The sequence below is a fragment of the Gracilinanus agilis genome, chromosome 4, assembly GCF_016433145.1.
Source record: "Gracilinanus agilis isolate LMUSP501 chromosome 4, AgileGrace, whole genome shotgun sequence".
Classification (NCBI taxonomy): domain Eukaryota; kingdom Metazoa; phylum Chordata; class Mammalia; order Didelphimorphia; family Didelphidae; genus Gracilinanus; species Gracilinanus agilis.
Genome location: NC_058133.1, coordinates 15897323 through 15917844, shown reverse-complemented (window position 1 = coordinate 15917844; position 20522 = coordinate 15897323). Strand labels below are relative to the sequence as shown.

Here is a 20522-nt window from a genome sequence, read left to right as displayed (position 1 = left end):
ATTGATTGGTGATTTGCTTAGCTTGGTCTAAGGGATGTCCCCTCATCAGGATACCTTAAATTTCATCATTCTTTATTATCTAGCAGGAGGCAAGAAGAAGACTTAAAAAGAGCTTGGCATATGATGAAAGGAAAGAGAATTTCACAGGCAAATAGTATCAGAAAGGTAGAATGTCAGAAATTCTCTGGGCTGCACGTTTAGGGTGAAGAGGGGCCAGGAAATACATCGTACTACAAAAACCTGCCTTCTTCCAAGTACATCTTACACTTTCATCATGAGAGCTTGTTAGTGGTCGTGAGATTTCTTTGATATTTCACAACTTACTGTTTCATAGACATCACAACATGGTCCAAGGCTCCTTTCTTTGCTTAGTTCCCCAATCACAGAACCATAGAATTCCAGAATCAAAGGGCTCAGAGAGTAGCAAAACTCTCTGTTTATATACACTGCACCTGACAGTGGCCAAAGAGAGGCTCTGAGCTTTAAAGATAGTGGAGATGTCAGAGGTCCACCAATCCTGCTCAGTTTTTAGTTTTCACATAAACCTGAGGCTCAGAGAAGTGGTCAGTTGCCAAAGCTCTCAGAGGTATTAGTGGGCAAACTGGGTTTTTAAAAAACATATTAATTTTGAAAATTTTATTCATCTCTTTGGTTTTCTATATCACACACACTTCTGAATATATCTCTCTAACACTTCTCCACCCAGCTACCATTGATACCATGTACACACATACACACAGCATAATTTGTTCAGAGATTTCCCAGTTGGTGAGTACAATTAGTTCTCTACTCTTTGATTCTACTAAAAGAAATACTATAAACATTTTTATACATATGAATCCGTTTCTTCTGTCTTTGATCTCTCCGGTTTAGAAGTGATATTTCTCAGTCAAAAAGGAAGACACTTTTTTTGCATGGTATAATTTCTTTTTCTGTTTTTTTTTTATCACTCATTTATTGAAAGATGGCTTTTGGTCACACATTTATATTATTTCTCTATATTTCTTGGATATCAGATTTTTATTCAACAATATAAAGCAGAGATTTCCACCCTGCAAATTAAGTTTCCTCTCTTATCCTGGATCAAAAGCTTCTTAATTTAATGCAGTCAAAATAGTCTCTTTTTTACTTTTATTATCTCTAATCTCTTGTCTGGTCAAGAATTCTTTGCTTAATCGTGTTTATCAAATATATCTCCATCTTTTTCTGTCCATTTGTTTAGTGAAGTGACTTTTGGCCAGCTCACATTCTTTTGAAACTTATCGTAAGGTCCTACACTAAACTTGTTTTTCCCTCCAAATTCTTCTCCAATTTTCTCAGCAACAGAATTCAGATTTAAACCAACAACTCTTACTCCAGATGTAATTATTTTTTCCCTCCACCATAGCATATATCCAGCCTCTGTTTGAAGGCTTCCAAAGAGAGGGCACTTCCAACCTCCCAAATTAGACCATCTATTTTTCTTTAGCTCTAATTGGTAGGAAGTTTTTTTCTTTACATCAGGCCCAAGGTTATCTCTTCACTATTTCAATCAATATTTTAGATATTACACTGCTTTCACTTGTTTTCTTAAAGCCTACAATTACAGCCCTGTTTAGATAGATAGATAGATAGATAGATAGATAGATAGATAGATAGATAGATAGATAGATAGATAGATAGATAGAAAGAAAGACAGACAGACAGACAGACAGACAGAGGTCAGGCAGACAGACAGACAGATAGATCAACAGATTCATTGACAGACAGAAGATTGAAGTGCTTACCATGTTCTAAGGAACATATTGTTTTAACTTCTGAAAATACAAACCCAAGGAAAAAAGAAAGATAATCCCTGCCTTAAGGCACTTGAATCGTGAAAGTGGAAGACCACCCAGAGGATGGAAGGGGCAACATTAGAGAAATTCTGTTGGGAGCCAGGTTTAAGGAGAGAATGGCTGGCAAGGAGGTTCTGTGGAAGGTCATAAGCTGGAGACATTAGAGGCAGCAGATTTCGCTGAGCAAGAAGGCTAATGGGGATGGAATCTTACAGGTGCTCTTGGCCTCTGGTGGCCATCAGTTCTGTTAAGAAAGGATAGCTCAAATAGGCATTAGTTCAAGCCTACTCGATATTTATGAGCATCATAAGATGCCTAAGTGTAAAGAATCAATGCTGTTAAGGCTTTCACATGCCCTCATCCCTCCAGTAATAACAATGGAAAAGCTATGTTCTGATATGCTGGTTTGGGGGGCAGTTATTAATCTTTTATACCTTCAGAATGTCTTCTTGCAGAGTGTCTGTTTACCTCTTCCCTCTTAATCTCTGTGGAACTAGCTGTATTTCACCATTTGGCAGAGTCAAGGGCCTAATGACTCTCCATGCTCTTCCTAGTTAGCATTTGAAGTTGCAACGTTGGAAGGATGTATTGGAGTTTCAACGGATAGATGCGTTGCTGGTCTCAAGAGTGCTGGGCCCACAACTCACCCGTTGGATGGACTCAGCTTTGGGGGAGAGAGCTTTCAGAAGAAGGTGCCGGAACAAGGAGATTGCTGTTCTGTGTATTCCCCAGAGACCCTTCCAGGAATTTCTAAACATGTCTTAAAAGTGTCACTTAAGAGTAATAGTCCTATTTTTTATAGACTTCGAAAGCAAATGTTTCCACTTAGAAGAAACTTCAGCCTGATTAATTATTGGTTAATTAAAAAGGAGAACTTTTCAGTTATTGGGAATTCATGTGGAGAAAGAGAGAAAGAGAGAGAGTTTACTAATGCAAACATATACATATATTTGTGTGTGTTTCTATAAGTGAAATACCTAGGGAATTCCCAGTGAAGGATCTTCCTCATACCAATCTCTATGGGCCCCTACACTGTAACTTGCTTCTTTGCAGATACACTCCTCCTTCTACAGTCCCACCTCAGATTTCCCTTCTGTGTCAACTCCTCCTATGAGATATAGTCTACTACAGACAGGTAATGTCTTCCTTTTCATTCTCAACATTTAACACACTTCCTGGCACATAGAAAGAATGTAACAAATTGTTTTTCATTCCTATCCTTCATTTTTTCCTTTTCTCTCCCTTTTTCTTTCCTTCCTTCCTTCCTTCCTTCCTTCCTTCCTTCCTTCCTTCCTTCCTTCCTAGGCATTCATAGTATCCCAGAGAACTCTTTCCAAAGCTATAAATCACAGAAGTCAGATTACTGTGAGAAGGATCTTCCCACGCCAGTTAAATCCTAGGATTTGAGCCTTCCTCTTTCCCCAAAAAAACACAATTCCAACTCACTAAACAAAAGGTCCCCCTTGTCTCTAATGTGAACAGTTGCAGTTGCCTCCTGATAAGACAGTGCTACCTCCAGCCTCACAGGCATCAAATGGCTGTTTCCAAAGCCCTAGCTGATCATTTCATTACTGTGCTGAGGATGCTTCTTCCCTGGCTCCCTAGTGCTTCTCATATAAGCTATGAATTCCTCTGCTTAGTATTTAAAGCCTTCACAATTTGACTTCATTATATCTTTCTCATCTGATTGACCTTTTCTTTCCCCTGTCCTCAGACAGACACTCTCTCTCTCTCCATTCATGGTGTCCTACTGGCTGACAGTGAGCCTCTATCCTCTGTGCCACCTAGCTGCCCCCTTTCTGTTTCTTGATGCAATCAATCCACACCTTTTGTCGGCCCTGTTTCCTCATTAAATGGTTGGACTGCATGGCCCCTGATATTATTTTTTACTTCAACTTTATTTTATTTTCTCTCCCTTCCACTTGGCCCTCCCCAGCTCATTAAGAAGGCACAAAACCCAAATCCCATTATAAATATGTAGAGTCAAGTAAAACATTCCTCCACTATTCCTGTCCAGAAAAATAAAAATAAAGAAAACAGAATAGACTTTAATTTGCCCTAAGAGTCCATCAACTCCAACCAGAGAGAAAGAGTCTATCATAAGTCATTTAGATTTGTGCTTGTTCATTGTGTTAAGCAGAGTTCCTAAGCCTTTCTCAAGTCATTTATCTTTAAAATATTGTTGCTGTTGAATACATTATTCTCCTGATTTTGCTCCCTTAACTTGGCACTTTGGGATGTTGGAATTAGACCCTCTACCTTCTCTCCTTGCCTCTCACTCACTTTCAGACTGATTAAGGCTCTCCTCCTCATCCTTCCTCCAAAATATTGTTTATTTACCTTATGTATATTTTGCTTTTACTTTTCTGAGTATGTGTTATTTCCCCTTCCCCCCCATAGAATAAGGACCGCTTGAGGAGGGAAGGCCATGTTTCATTTTGGATCATGATGGGCCCTTAATCAATTCTTGTGGAATGAATGTATGATTTCTATGTCATTTAGTGTTTGCCTTCCAAATAACAATTCTCTGCCATTGGAGTGGCTTCCTTTCCAATGGGCTATAATGATGGACCACTCATTCTCAGGTTACTAAAGTGCATCCTGCTATTAGCCACTTTGTTCTTTGAAATCTAATTGAATATAAAAAGGGAAATCTTGTATCTGAACAAACCAGTTACTTGGAGATTTATGGTGTGCCTAGCCCTCCTTGCTCTCAGTCTCCTTAGCTGCCTCATTCCCCCATAGTCATTTAGGATGTTTTATTTTTCTCGCTATAGAAGGAACTTGGCGTACACGGATAAGGTAATCTTGCCATAAGTTTTGTTATCTCTTAATTGAATTTCTTTCAATCTAGAGTGTTTGATATTATTTTACAACAGAATGTCTTTCCAGCAGAGCCAGTGCATGCATGAAATGTTCTAAAATGCTCCTAATAAAAGCAAGTTTCTAACCTTGGTGATGTTTGTGAAGGATAAACAAAAACCAAGCTTTGGGTCAATGGTATACCTGGAGTTCAGATGGCTCTAATTTCCACTGTCTCTAAAGGGTCTCTGACAAATTTAAAAAAGAAACTGTTCTTAAATGAAGGGCTAATTTCTGGAAGCAATTTGGATTAACATTTGCATTTATTTCATTTAGGGTCCATTTTTAATATGTAGGTATCTTTGAATTGAGGGGGATTTTGGGAGGAGGAGTCAATAACATAATTTCCTGTTTTTTTAAGTCTAAAGGTGGCATGTGAATTGGGGCCCCTTTCTCTCTGGGGAAGTAATATGCTACTTCGTGTTAAATCAATGATCAATAGAATTGCCTCTTCTGGTTTCTAATTCCCAGTGCCACTCCTGGCCCTCAGAAGTCACAGTATTTTCTCACTTTGCCCACATAGCTGTAGGGAAATGGTTGTCATTGGCCAACCTGCTCATCGATCCCGAGATCAGGGGGAGTTGGGTGTTGGCACTTTATTTTTGCCAACACTCTTCGTCATTTCTACTTTGGTCCAGCATTTGGTCCATTTGCAATGATCAATAGAAAAGCAACAATGAACTCTTCTCTCCTTCTTACACCCTGCAGAGAAGGGGCGGTGCACCCCCTCCAATGAAACTGCCCCCTCCTTACAAGGCTCCTGCAGAAGAGAACAAGTATGACGACGAGAACGAGACGGAATTTACTGAGGGTGAGTGCTTTCAGAATTCTCAGGGAAGAAAGTGGAATTGCTGTCATAATTTAAAAGATGGTTTTTTTGTATAAGTGAAGGATCATGTGAGTTTGTGATTCGTGAGTCAAAAATAATCTTTATTGCCCAGACTCTTTTTTCCCTTAACATTCTTTTCTTGAGTTATAAGATGCAGGTGTCTGTTTGGAAAACATTATTCCCACACTGTCTTTTACATATTTTCTCTACCCAAATTCCTGATGTGGAATGGCAAATTCCTGAAAATGCCTTTTAAAATTAAAGGTGGGATATACATTTCTTGTGGCTCTGTGTTCTTTGAATTAATGGAAAGCATCGTTGATTTTTGATCATTCAAATGAACAGCTAAGCCAGTCATGGTTTGTACTTGGCTTGGGATTCATTTCAGTAGTTTGTTTTGCAGCTGCCAAGACAGATGTAAGTGACTGGTCATGTTTGATCTAGGCTAAAATAGAATTTGTTGTGATTCCAGATGACTAGGCCAGGAGAAAGGAGAGCTAGACAGTTGCATCAGCCATAGAAGTACATACAAATAATAGCCAACATTTATATAGTGCTTTAGGGTTTACAGAGATCTTTACAAAACATTTCATTGGATGGAGGAAACATACTTCTGTGGTAGTGAAGAAAAATCATGAATATATTCATAATAGAATATTAAAGCTGAAAACAGATGGTAGCGATCATCTACGCCGATCCCCCCATGATACCGAGGAGGAAAATGTGGTATTGCCCTATTTAATGATGTCATAGGATTTGGATCTGTGACGGAGCCTTAGAGATTGTCAGGGCCAAGTCCTTCATTTTACTAACGGGGAAGCTGAGCTTAAGAGTGTCAAGAGGAAGTCAGTCATCTATTTGGTAGCACTGAGACCAAAACTCAGGTTTTCCATCTCCCAGTCTGGTGGTCTTCATCTATCCATCCTTGAGTGTCAGTGGGCAGAGCAGCCCTGATCTCGAAACCCCCGTAAAATTGTGCCAATGTTTGTTTTGTTTGCTTATAAAGTTACGATTGATATTTCAGAAGTTCTGACAGTCAATCCTCCTTCTCCTGCCTTTGACATAGTCAGCTGGCTGGGACTCAAAATCACAGGCTTCTCCTGGTGTGATTTCCTAACAAATAGGTACTTTTAAACAATAAAAAAGGTGCTGTTTGACTGTATAATACAGGAAACCTCTGTCCTAAGCCAGAGAGGAGGTGTTCCCTTTAGAAAAGACACAAGCCCTCCCTGGAGAAGCTGACAGCCTAATTGGGGGAAGAGACACCAACAGAGATTGCAGCATCATAGATGGAGAGGCAGAAGAGACCTCAGGGATCATTTCTTCCAACTCCCTCATTATTCTAATGGAATAACTGAGCTCAGTAGGTTGTGACTTATCTTTATATCCTCAAGGCCTAGGACAGTGTCTTCTGTGTTCTATTTTATCGTATTAACTATTTAATTCTATTTATTTAATTCCATTAACTAGTTCTATTATTTTGGCTTGGATCCATGATATCCATAATATTGGCACTTCCATTGTGAGGAAGCTCTCCTTACCTTACAATGCAGGTTGGCACCCCCTCAGCAACTTACAGTCTTTCAGGGTAATTTAGAACATGGAGAGGTATATGTCAGAAGACAGATTTTGACTATGTCTTCCTGATTGTAAAGCCGGTTTTCAATTCACCATGCCATGTTGCTTCTCAAATAGTTGTTAAGTTGTTTTTAGTCATGTCCAACTCTTCCTGACCCCATTTAGCATTTTCTTGGCAAAGCTACTAGTGTGCCATTTCCTTCTCCAGCTCATTTTACAGATGAGGAAACTGAGGTAAATAGGGTCACACAGCTAGCCATGCTTCTTGTCACTGTTTATTTCATACCCCATGAGCCATTTTGTCCCACGTGCATAGAAATTTGTGGCAATCTGTAGAATTGTTTTTGATAAGTAAGAATTTATTTCTTTTATTGAATTTGTATCCTCAGTGTCTGACCAAGTGTCTGTCATATCGTATATGTGAAACAAATAACTCCTTGTCGAATGGAATGCAACCCTAGGTCTCCCCAGTAAAATGTCCATCCTGGAAGGCAGGGATCTTTTCTTTGCTTTTCGTTTTTCCTTTTCCCCTTCTTTTCTTTCCTCTTCTCTCCTTTTTTGCTCTTTTGTTCTTTGGTATTGTTTCTCCTCTACCTAGCACAGTGTCTTGTATATAGTATATGCCTAGTAAACGCTTATTAAATGGAATTGGATGGAGTGGGATGCTCTGTCTTCCTAGTCAAAGGTAAGCACTATGAGTACAAGGGCAGTTTCTTTTTTTTGTCCTTTTAACCTTAGCCCTTGACTCCACACCAATCATTTAATAGGCCCTTAATAAATTCTCATTGAAATGAATGGATCTAATCCTTTCGAGTCTAAATTAATAACCTGCATTCTTGTATTATCAACTCAGATCGATGATGGCAAGAAAAGATCAGAAACTCATGTCCCAAAGGGGAAAAGGGGAAATTCATGTTTACTGAGAATACAAATACTTTTAAAACCTCATCTAGATTTCAACTCCATCTCAGCAATAATTATCTTTTATAATAATAATTATACTAATAATTATAATAACAATCTTTTAGTTTGAGGGGAAAATGAGGAAGCAAAATCATGAATGAATCTTCAATAATTATTAATCACTTTTGAACAACTTTGTCTTTAAAAATAATTTTTTGAGGAATTTGTAGTAATAGGTAAGATTCATTGGCATGGTTTTGGACTTCTGACATTTCTCTTTTCATTTTTTTGTAATCATGCCTCACTTTGAAATATTTTTACTGATATTTTCTATTTCTTTTTTTTTTTAAAACCCTTGTACTTCGGTGTATTGTCTCATAGGTGGAAGATTGGTAAGGGTGGGCAATGGGGGTCAAGTGACTTGCCCAGGGTCACACAGCTGGGAAGTGGCTGAGGTCTATTTCTTGAATCATGATAGTATCCCATGAATCCTTCCCCCTGTCCCTCTCAGAAAATCATCCAATATGACAAACAATATTTTTTGGAGAGAGCAAAAGTCAGTACTATTGATCAATATGTTGAAAAATTCAGAAAGCATGTGTAATGTGGATTTACTTGTAGATCCCCTGTCTCTCACCTCCAAGACAGTGGATTAGGGGATATCCTCTCCTCACTCCCCATTCATGACTGTCAGGATTTTTAGAATTTTGTGACATTTACTTTTGAATTTTTGGTGTGTTAGCCTTTTCCATTTTCTTTGCTATGGTGCTGGTTGGGTATATTGCTTTCTTGATTCTGCTTACTTTACTCTGTATCTGTTCATAAAAGTCTTGCTAGGCTTCTCTACACTCATCAGACTCATCATTTCTTATATTAGCGATATTTCATTACACATAGAAAACACAATCTATTTTGCCATTCCCCAATTGATGGGCATCTAATTTGCTTTCAACTTTTAGCTATCAGAAAATGTGTTGTTATAAATACTTTGGAGGGTATGGGGCCTTGTTTCTTATCTCTAGCTTCCTCGGAGGATAAGCCCAGGAATGGGGTCGCTGGTTAGAAGGGTATGGACATTTTAGTCATTTTTTTTGCATCATTCCAATTGATTTCTGAAGCAGTTGTACCATTTGACAACTCCCCCAGCAACATATCTACCGTCCCACTGCCGCTCTACAATCGACTTGCCATTTTTGTCATTTTTTCCTGGTTTATAACATCTGAAGGGAACCCTCAGAGTTATTTGTATTCGCATTTCTCTGGTTACTTGTGATTTGGATTTTCTTGATGTGGTTCTGGATACTTTATAGATCTTCTTTTGAGAGTCATTGGTTGATATCTTTTGGCCATTTATCTGTTGGAGAATGGGGATTCTATATCATTTCATTCAGATACCAAACCCATCTCAGAGAAATCAGATATGTAGTTTCCCATTAAGCCCCTTCCCTTTCTGTCTTAAGTGCAGGAATCTGGTCTGTGCAGAAGCTTTCCAGTTTCATGTAATCAAAGTTATCTACAATATATTATCCTTTGTAATTGCCTCGCTCTCTTGTTTGGCTAGGAATCTGTGTCTGACCCACATTCCTTAAAATTAAGTGGCAAAGCAGACCGTAATGTGTTTTCATTAATATTGTCGCCACTGATAAAGTCACATCGTTTTCGGATGTTGAGGCATTTGGCAGTGCCTATGGGCGACTTTCTTTTTGGGGTGCTCAGTGGGTTGCAGCACCTACAGAGACATTCACCAGGCTTTGTCTTCACAGGTGATGGAGCTGAAATGGGCAGTTATAGGGAAGGTCAGACTTAAGATCAGTTTTGGGGAAGGCTTACCAATCTTTTTTTGGACATGTTGAGTTTGAAGTGCAAATGGGGCTTCCAATTTAAAAGGTAAAAGATACAGGTAGTGATACAGAATCGGAGCTCGGGGTTACACAGCAGGGCTGGAGTCAGGAAGACCTGATTTCACAACCTGCCTCAGACATTTACTAGCTCAGTGGCCCTGAGCAAGTCACTTAAATCTTTTGACCTCATTTTTTGCATCTGTATAATGGGCATAACGATAGCAAATACCTCCCTGAATTGTTGTGAGATATTTGTAAAGGACTTTTTAAACTTTAACAAACTGTATTTGGTTCTGCTGATATTGATGTTGACAACTGCTGATTGACAGGCATCCTACAGAGAGGTAATAATTCATGTGAGCTGATTTGATCACTGAGAGACTATTTGAGAAGTATTGAGACAGAGCTTATTTGGACTCCCTTTGTTAGGATATTAGGTGGTACAATGGATTAAAGTCCTGGGCCTGAAATCATCTTCTTGAGTTCCATTCTGGCCTCAGATGCTTGCTTGCCTCATTGGTAAAATGAGGTTAAAAAAAATGGGTAAAAATGAGCTGAAAAAGGAAATGCAAAGCACTCCGGTATCTTTGCCAAGAAAACCCCAAGTCACAGAGTCACCAAGAGTTGGACACAAGTGCAATGACTTAGCAACAACAACAAAATATTAAGTTACGATGGAAAATCTGAAAATGTGACCTTGGAAAGAACCAAAATCAGCTCCTCATTTTTCCTGATTAAGGTCCTCCCATTTCCTTTCAAAGACCACAGATTCCTCACATGAGAGCTGACAGGGACCCCAGAGGTCTCCTTCTCATTTCGTGGATGAGCAATATGAGAGGTGAAGTCATGACTTTTTTTTTTTTTTTTTTTTTTTTTTGGTCTTTATTTTTGTATCCCAGAGTGATAAAGGAGAAAACCTAAGACTCTGGAAGGACCCCACAGTGTCCCACAAGATCACTGTGATTGGAGGGAGTTCTACCCATCTCCTCAGACTCCAGGGCAAAGGCTCTTTCTATTGGGCCATGTTGGGTGGGAGAAGAAGCCATCTTTAGATATTAGAAAGGCTTAGACATGAAATGGGATTTGGCTGGACCTGCTCGTCCCTGGTGGGAGAAGGATCAAAGGGTAGAAGTTGCAATGAGAGAGCTAGCTACTAAATAGAGGGACAAGGTTCCTCAGAACAAAGAAGGGAATGAGTTGCTGTGGGAGGCAGTATATTTCCCACACTAGGAAGACTTTCTCCAAATGACAGATAACTTATCAGGCATGTGGGTGAGAGGATGTCTATTCAGGACTAGATACAGAGCTGACCTTTGAGATAATTTCTATCTTGGATGATCTTGGGTGGGTGTGAAAGGAAACTCAGAAATGAGCAGTGTCATCCTCATGACCTAAGCCCCCTTATCTAAGCTCTTTCTTCTCTCTGCTCTCATTACTCCCCCCAAATACCCTGGCCCTTAGAAGGCCCAACTTTTCCATTTCCCTTGTACAAAACAAAGCGAATTCCCACCTCTGAGTTTCCAGTTATGCCGGATCAGCATTCATGTTGTTGTTTAGTCATTTCAGGCCATGTCTGACTCTTCATTACTTCATTTGGAGTTTTTTTTTTTTGGTTAAAAAAAAACAACAACACTGCAATAGCTTGCCAGTTCCCTCTCCAGATCAGTCTACAGTGGAGGAAACTGAGGCAAACAGGATTAAGTGACTTGCCTAGAATCACACAAACTAGTAAGTGTCTAAGCTTAGATTTGAACTCAGGGAGGTGAAGCCTCTTAACTCCAGACCCAGAGCTCTATCCTCTCTGGCACCCAGCTGTCCAACTTGACTTTTAGTTGTGTTCAAATTGGCATTTAAAGCCAAGTGAACTCCTGTTAGTGTGCACTGATTTTTTACATTGTTGAAAAAAATTTAAAGGCAGATTTCCTGTAAGCCCAGTAATAGACTTCTGGTAATATCTAATCTAGTAAACAAACCTAAAAAATGAAAGAGGGTGGACAGGAAAGAGACAACGTCTATTTATATTCTGATACGCACCCAGAAACCTGTCACTTGGACAAAACCTGTCCGAAAGCTCCCTCTTTGGACAGTTATACACACTTACCCAATGTTATTATTCATTTGACTTGGTTAAAGACATTTATTGAAACTTTCCTAATAAATAGCACCGGAGACGTTTTCTTTCTGGAATAGGAGTCCAGACCTAGGATTTCTTCTGTTTCGAGGAGTCCTAGTGTGGTCACTTACTCCATCGATGTACATCAATCATTTTTCTGTGACTGATGTCTTAGAGCATTTTCTGGTACACTAAGAGGGTCTGTGGGTTGCTTTGATAACAAAGCTTTTACCTTTCAGAGGCAGATCTTAAACGTAAATCTTCCAGAGTCTTAGGTTTTCTCCTCTATCTCTCTGGGGTACAAAAATAAAGAATCGTCCTGGAGTAGCTTACCTTCCAATGAGTATAACATGGTAAGATTAAAATAAAAACAAGGCTATTTCTAGAGGGAGAAAGGAATAACGGCTCTACTTCATTTGGAAAGTTTCTTGTAAGAGTCATATCTCAAAGGGAACTTCGAATTCCATGATGTGGAGTTGGGGAAACGGCATTCTAAGCCTGAGAGGTAGAAAGCAGAAGAGCCAAATGTGATTCCAGTTCTTTGTCCATTGGGCACTTACTTCAGGATCTGAGAGACTTCAACTCTAAGACAGTTTTCCACTGCGTTCTGTGCTGCGGAGAAAGCCTCAGAGGCCCTGGTTCTTCAGCTTTCTGAGTTGGGCTTTCCAATCATTCAACAAGTGGGCCCTCTGCTAAGTACCAAAACCACCAACAAAAGGCTAAAAAGCCATCAAGGAGCTGACATTCCAGCATGGGAGGCAAAGGAAAAATACTGCATAAGGAAGAGATGAGAAGTAGTTCTTGTTGGGAAGCCACCAGCAGCCAGGGCAGGGCAGGGGGACCAGCGATGTCTGCTTAATGAAGGATTTCAGCTGGAAGCTAGGAGCTAGGAGAAGTAAGGAGGGAGAGCATGGCCAGACAATACAACACAGAAAAAGGAGATTGTCATTTGCAAGAAGGCCAGAGTATCTGGATGATAGGCCAAAGAGTAAAGTGTCAGAAAACTGGGGGAGCAAAAAGGAGCCACATTGTGAAGGCCTTTCGAGGGTTTTTTATTGGATCTCAGTTAACATATTGCTCCAGTCTTTCAAGGTTCACCACGACTCCGGGAGTTAGGGTCATCAGATCACAAAAGCTGGAAAGGGTTTTAGCCCAGGTCTCTTTGTCCTGTGCTTTCTCCACTCTGCCTCTCCAATTATGGAATCCTTTCAACTCTAGAAACTGTGGCAAAGGCAGAAAAAGAAATAATGCCCAGGAACCTTTCTAACCCTTTTCCATCACCCATTTTACATGCGGAAATGTTAAAGCAGGAAGAGACTTCTAATCCTGCTCTCTCATCAACTTGATGCCTGTCTTTGCAGCTTCGGGAAATCATACTGTTGCTCATTTATTATTTGGAAGGGAAATTCCCTATTTGGTAAAGAAATGTCAAAACCAGTGGATTCCTGAGTGGACCTGGAGAATGCCAGAGCTAATGAAGAAGGCTCTTCTTGGTCTTATCCAAGCCCCTTGGTTCACAGAGGGGGGAAAATCAATCCTTGGAGACGTGGGCGAGGTTGGGCAGCTGTGAGAGAGCCGGTCTCCTTACCCCCTCTCTTGTTCAGTCCTTTTAGTTGTGCCTGAGTCTTAGAGTTTTCTTGGCAAAGATAGAGCTCATTTTACAAATGAGGAAACTGAGGCAAGCAGGGTTATATACTTGTCCAAGGTCACACAACTACTAAGTAACTAAGGCTGGATTTTAACTCAAGTTTTCTTAATTTCAGGCTCAGTACTCTATCCATTGTGCCACCTAGTTGCCCATGGTGGATAAAAGGACTGGGCTAAAAACCAGAAAGTCTAGAATTCAAATCCAGCTGTTAACACAACCTAACTGGATTATTTTGGGTCTCTGAACATCACTAAAAAGGGCTTAATAAAAAGGGGAGGAAGACAACATGAATCATGTAACTATGGAAAAAAATTTTAAATAAAATTTAAAAAAAGGGGGTTAATAATAGCAACTGTTGCAGAGTTGAGAGTTTTGAAATGAGGAAATATAAGAAAAAGCACTTTGAAAACTATTTAAGTTCTCTGTAAATGCCATCATTTGTCAAGTCCTTTAAGGTTTGCAAATTGCTTTAGGTATGGTATCTCAATTTATCCTCACAGCAGGTGTTACTATTAGACTTCATTTGACATATTAAGAAACTGAGGCAGGGAAAGGTTAATTGATTTGCCCAGGGTCACACAATGAGTAAGTGTCTCAGGCAGCATGGGAACTCAAGGTTTCTGAACTCCAAGTTCAACCCTAACCACTGTGCCACTGTGCTGGCTAGCTTTTTATCCTAGATTCAGTGATTTTATTCACACAAAACAAAAACTTCCAAATTTTTATTTAATCCCAGTTATCTCTTTCATGATCACCGCTGTGCCTTGTTACCAGCTCTCCCACTAGCCATACATGTGAAGGGGATCTGATCTGGTTCTTTTCCAGTTTTATCACTTTATTTTGAATATTCAGGTCTTATAATCCATTTTGTGTTTCCTGAGCTACATGGTGTGAGCCCTCATTTCTAACAATTGGTTTTCCAATTTCCCAGGATTCTTATTAAATAGGAAAAAAATTTGTGTGTATGTATGTGTACACACACACACACACACACACACACACACACATGTCTATATATATATCACTGTATTTTTGTTGTTGTTGTTGTTGTTGTTTTTAAACCCTCACCTTCTGTCTTAGAATCAATACTGGGTATTGGCTCCAAGGTAAGTAAGGTAGTAAGGGCTAGGCCATGGAGGTCAAGTGACTTGCCCAGGGTCACATAGCTAGGAAGTGTTTGAGGGCAGATTTGAACCCAGGATCTCCCATCTCTAGACCTGACTCTCAATCCACTGAGCCACCCAGCTGCCTCCTTTATCACTGTTTTGTTTTTTTTTAAGAACTAGAAAGTATTGCCTACATTTTGTCATTTTAAGGTACATAACAACACTATTGGGTGACTATTCTATAGCTATATTATTTTTTTTAACTTTTACTTTCTGTCTTAGAATCAATACTATGTATTGGTTCCTAGGCACTAGAATGGTAGGGTTAGGCAATAAAAGTTAAGTGATTTGCCCAGGGTCACTCAGCTAGGCTTTGTTTGAAGCCAGATTTGAACCTAGGACCTCTCATCTTTTGGTCTTACTCTCCATCCACTGATCCACCAAAGATGTATTCTTGTCTTTTTTTTTTTAACAGATTAGATTTTACAGATTAGGAAACTGAGGCTGAGACATGAAATTGATTGGCTATTTGACTGTTTTAGGGTCACTCAGCCAGAAAGTGTAGAAGGAGAAGTTGGAACCCAAGTCTTTGCATCACATTGCCTCCTTCCTTTATCACCTTTTCACTCCTCATCACTAATTGGATAGGAAAAGAGGAGCTTGTAGCATCAGAGTTGGAAGAGACCGCTCAGGACATTTAGCCCCCTTCTCCTTTCACAGAAGAGGGAAGCGAGGCTTCGAGAGTTGAGCTGCTCTTGCTCACAAAGTAAGTGAGCATTAGAGGCAAGGCAGGACGGGTCTTCCAGACCCCCCCCCCCCCTCGCCCCACTCCGAGACCCAGCTTAAGCCCCACGCCAGGTGCCACAGTTCCCTTGTGTCTTCCTTCAAGAAGGAGGGTTGATCCTCTCCTTGCCAATAGATGTCACTACAATCAACAGCAATTATCATCCTCCAGGCTTCGGAAGCTTGAAGAGGATACCTAGCCCAGAGCAAGCATTTGCAGTCAATTCAGTGGGACCAAATCAAGCCAAGATTTAGAGAAATATTTGCCCACCCATCTGTCTACCCCTCGGACCTCTCTGTCTCTCTGCCTATCTATATCTCCCCGTCTCCCCTGTAGAGCAACGAAGAGTTAGGCGTCATTCCATATTTTAGGTGCTTCTTCCTCATTCAACCTTTTCTGTCCTGTTCCCAGGTGTTTAATGAGCTCTCTTCTGTTGAATTCTTGACTCATTACCTTCCCAAAGACTAGCAAGACCCGGCTTCCTCATGGGGGATGCTTTTCACACATGGAACAAACGCTCCATTCCCTGCTTGCCCTGGAACCTCGGATGGGAGTTGTGGGTCCAAGTGGGTTATTGTGAGAAAACTGTGAACACTCGTGTCATCTGAAAGAATTATTTGTAAAATTGTTGTTGTGATCAGGTGTTTCTGGCTTCTTCTGTGGTTCACTATCAACAATCAGCTGAACAGATGGCTCTGTGTGTGTGTGTGTGTGTGAGAGAGAGAGAGAGAGAGAGAGAGAGAGAGAGAGAGAGAGAGAGAGAGAGGAGAGACTTTGCTGAGAAAGGTCAGAAAATATTATTTTCCTTAATTAATTGAATACCAATTCTGGAATAATCACGGTTACTTATAGGATTAGAGACTGCTCAAAAAAGGGAAAGCCATGTGCCAGAGAACATTTGAAATCGAGACATGAGAAACTCATCGTGTCTCTGAAGTCTTCCCATTTTCTTAATTGATTTTAAAACATTCATTTAAAGGCTTGAGCGCTGCCTAGGACCACGGGTCCAAGGGCTCTGGGTGTCCTGTCTCCAAATGAGTCTGGGGGTTAGTACATGCTCAAACGGAGCCAAGCCGTCTCTTTGTTATGGGGGAAAAAAATGATTCAGGAGCATCTCTGAGCATTAAAGAAACAGTAAGTTGCCGATTGTTTCAGGCGCTCAGTGCTCCATCGACTTGGCTGGTGCTTTTTAATTTGTTCGGGGAACGATGCAATTAGCATGATTAACTCTTTCTCCCCGAGAAAAGTGGGGTCATTAAAATGATATTAATCGGTGCTCAGCCTGAGCCAGAGGAATGGCTGTTTACGTGGATTCCGCCTCTGAGGCGTTCTCCTGCTAGCAGGCTAAACGAGAGCCCCAGACAGCGGCGGTTGGAGCATCAGTGGGTCAGATGTGGGAGAGCAGAGATTTGCTTTGCTCTGCGTACTTTTCGAGGCACGCTTTCCTCTGCTGACAGATGTGACTGCTCGCTTGTAGGGACTGAGGGGAGCCCCAGAGGAGTGCCATTGATGGCAGCTCCTACCAGAAAGGGACTGACAGTTTGCCCTTAAGGAGAATTAAAACCAAAACCAAAGCAACAATCTGGGGGAAATAGGCCCAAGGTCGTCAGAAGAGAGCCGAGGACAGAGGCTGGGGGAGAGTCTTCAGCTGCTCCCAGCACTGAGGGTTTGTCAGGAATGCAGAGTCCCTGAAGTGTCCCCATCACACAAGCTACAGCAATGGTCCAAGGGGGCTTCCCAGGTAAGCTTTGCTGTGTCTTCTCTCTGTGTGTTTCAGGATGGGGAGTGTGTGTGTGTGTGTGTGTGTGTGTGTGTGTGTGTGTGTGTCCCTCTTGATATGATCTGATGGCGTTTCAGGAAGATTGGGGGCTCCCAGGTTTGAATTCTCGCAAGCCGAGCCATTCCTTTCAGGGTGGCGAGGCTGGATGCTCAGGCGTTCACAGGCAGCGTCTGCATTCGGCACGGACCTTTGAGATCTCCGGTGAACGTTGCCACTCAGATCAGTGATGGAATGGGCAGGAATGCAAGCAGATCCGATCTGCCTGCACTCCGCTGTCAGAATCCCTGATGCCTCCTCCTTGGAGCATCTCATCGTTTTAGAATTGCAGCTGAGAAGTCGACCCACTTAGCTCCCGTTACTGATGCTGTGGTGTGTGTGTGGGGCTTCTGTTTTCTCATCCACATCAGAATTTTCTAATAGGAAAACTGACCATTTAGCATTTCCTTCTCCCTGGGAATAGAGGATCATTAAGAAAACATTGCTCCATGTCTCCAACTTCTCTTCCAGACATCCAATGAACCCCCGGGTAGTGTTTCTGTGTTATTATTCAGTGTGCTGACCGGGGCTCAGCCTCCCTATTTGGATCTGGATTTTGAGAGCCCCCTCCCTCCCCCAAGCTCCTCAAGACATCCTGAGGACCCTCCTTTGGGTTCCCTGGGAGTCGAGGACTATAACGGAAGGCAGCCCTTTGCTGGTCTTTAAAAGGTGCTTGTGCTAAACTTCCTGGAACTATGGCAGGGTGTCAGGGGCTCTTCTTAAGGGGATGGTGCCATTGGCGTTGGCTTATTTCACAGACGTATGCCCTGAGCTCTCCCTTCACCGTGGCTTGCTTTCTTCACAATGTGGTGCCTTATCCTTAAAACGATGACAGGAGGGGTGCAGGCAGAAGCACCTTGATGAGCTGCCTGCATTATTGCCCCAGGGAGGCAGTTGTCAAGCCCCCCAGTCTAAGCAGCAATCATCGTGGGGGCCCTCTTCAGTTTCAGGAGGAGCTAAAGCAGATGAGTCAACACTGGACCAGCCACCAAATACGTTCATCCTCGGGGTGAACTGGAGAGCTGGACTCTTGGCCAGGGGCCAGAGGGCTCTTCTAGGCAGCCCCTTGGGGCTCTGAAAGGCCTTTTCTCCCCATTCTGGGCATTTGGACCGACCCATTCTCATGCTGGAACACTCTTCCTCCCTCCACTTCCCTGGCTTCTTTCCAGACCCCTCTCAAATGCCACCTTTTGCAAGAAGATTTTTAAGTCCCTTTTAATGCTAGTGCCTTCTCTCCGAGATAACTTTGGGTCAGCACCGTATATCTATCATGCATTTGTATGTATGTATGTATGTATGTCTATGTTTATGTCTACATACCTGTCTATATCTATCTGTGCATGTGCATGTGTGAGAGACAGTGAGAGACACATAGAGATAGATAGAGAGACAGACAGACAGACAGAGACAGGGAGTCTTTCTCTTCTCTCCCCCATTGCAATGGGGGAACACTTTTAGGGTACGGGATGTCTTTTTGCTTTTCTTTGAATTCCCAATACTCAGCACAAACTCTGGTGCATGATAGGTGTTTGATTAAGTTGTGTGGCCTGACTGCCTGACTAAATGATCTAGTACCTTCATGGTCTAGGATATCTGTGCACTTCCTAAAAGGAACAGGTAAATTTTAGAATGTTCTTTAAGAGAGGAGCCTGGGGCAGGGTAGTGTAATGGGTAGAACTCTAGTCCCAGAAACTGAAAGAGAAAAGTTTTGCTCCTTCCTAGAATAAATATTGTTTTTGTGACCGTGTGCAGATCCCTTGACCTCTATGTGCTCTGGCAACTTTCTCCATGTACAGTTGTCTGAGAAGGTGCTCACCTGGACAGGTAGAGAGTTTCTTCCTCCTCAGCCAGGAATTCTTTATACTCATAAAATTCCAATCAATCTAATGCCACTTCTATTTCTGGTTTAGACTTAGAAGAGTTCTCCAAGGCCTTGCAGTGAATCCATCACCCTCCTTTTGCAATTGAGGAAACTGAGGCCCAGAGAAATGAAGGGATTTACACAAAGTGACAAAATAGTCATTACAAAAGCCAGGATTCAAACACATTCCTTCCAATTATATACCCAGGAGGTACTTATTCTGCTCTCCCATACTGCCCTGTTCATGGCACAAGTTTTCCCCCAGTGACATTTGGTGAGCTTCGACCTGCTTAAGTGGTTTTGCACATGTGCATTCTCATCCAAGGCATGACTTAAATGTCTTCTGTTGTCAAGGAATCTTCAGAAATGACAAAGTGGTGTGAGTGCAGCCAGTTTCCTTGCCTCAGTTTTTTTCTGCCCCCTTTCTGGATGAGAAGGTCCAATGGTTTTCTCTCTCCTTCCAGTCCTTTGTTCTTCATCTCTTCCCTCACCCAAATAATGCTCCTGGCTCCTCATATAATCCCAACCAGGCCCTGACTCAATTCTCTTTTTTCCCTCCCCATTTTAGTCATGGCGTTACATTTTGCTGACCCCTATAAACCATAGCAGCCTCTTGTGGGCTGCCTTGGTTCAGACCAAGACACTGCGTCACCAGACTAAAAGTGAAGAATAAAGATTTCCTCCGGACACATCATATTAACAGCAGATATATTATTATGGAAAATCTAATTAATCCTAGACTTGTCCTCTTAAAAGAAAAAGTTTAGAAAATGCAAACAAGTGGAACAGAGCAGAGGCTCTAAGTCCTAGATTGATTTTTGGCACAGACTTGAAGGGTCATCTTTAGATGATTTTCCCAGAAACATGAGATGGCTTGGCTCCTGTCTTCCTCCCTGTGGTGAATTATTGAATGCTGTCAGAATTCACATGGGAGTTTCCTGTTTAGCCTACGATTTACTCCCCTGATTTATTGTTTTCCAGACACTTCGTCAAAATGCCCTTCCAGTGATTCTTGGGGCTCTGTTCTTCAGTTTATACTTTTATGACCAAACCTGAGGACTTTTCCATCTCCGAGGTGTATCTGGGGCCAGGGATGGCCTGAGGGAGAGAGTGTCCGTGTGTGTCTGTCTGTGGAGGCTGAGGGGTTCTGTCTGAGCCACTGGCATAATTGATTTTGTAGTTGGGAGCCAGTATGCCATTTAAAAGATGTTTTCTTTCCACCTCGTGTTCCCATAATTGTCCTCATCTGGCTGAAGGAAGCTCTGCTTGAGTAGGGCAGTGGGTTTCCCAGCCATTGCTGACATTTATCACATCAGATGCATGGAGAGAGGATGGGAGAGGAACAGGGAACTGGACCTGGGATC

The 20522-nt window shown here is 41.6% G+C and overlaps 1 protein-coding gene across 1 annotated transcript in view; it reads left to right on the top strand.

Moving 5' to 3' along the window:
* Positions 1-20522, top strand: part of PATJ (PATJ crumbs cell polarity complex component) — a 332079-nt gene that overhangs the window by 143368 nt on the left and 168189 nt on the right. Inside the window, exon 27 of the mRNA XM_044674774.1 lies at positions 5388-5490. Within this exon, the coding sequence (XP_044530709.1) occupies positions 5388-5490 (103 nt within the window). The remainder of the gene's footprint in view (positions 1-5387; positions 5491-20522) is intronic.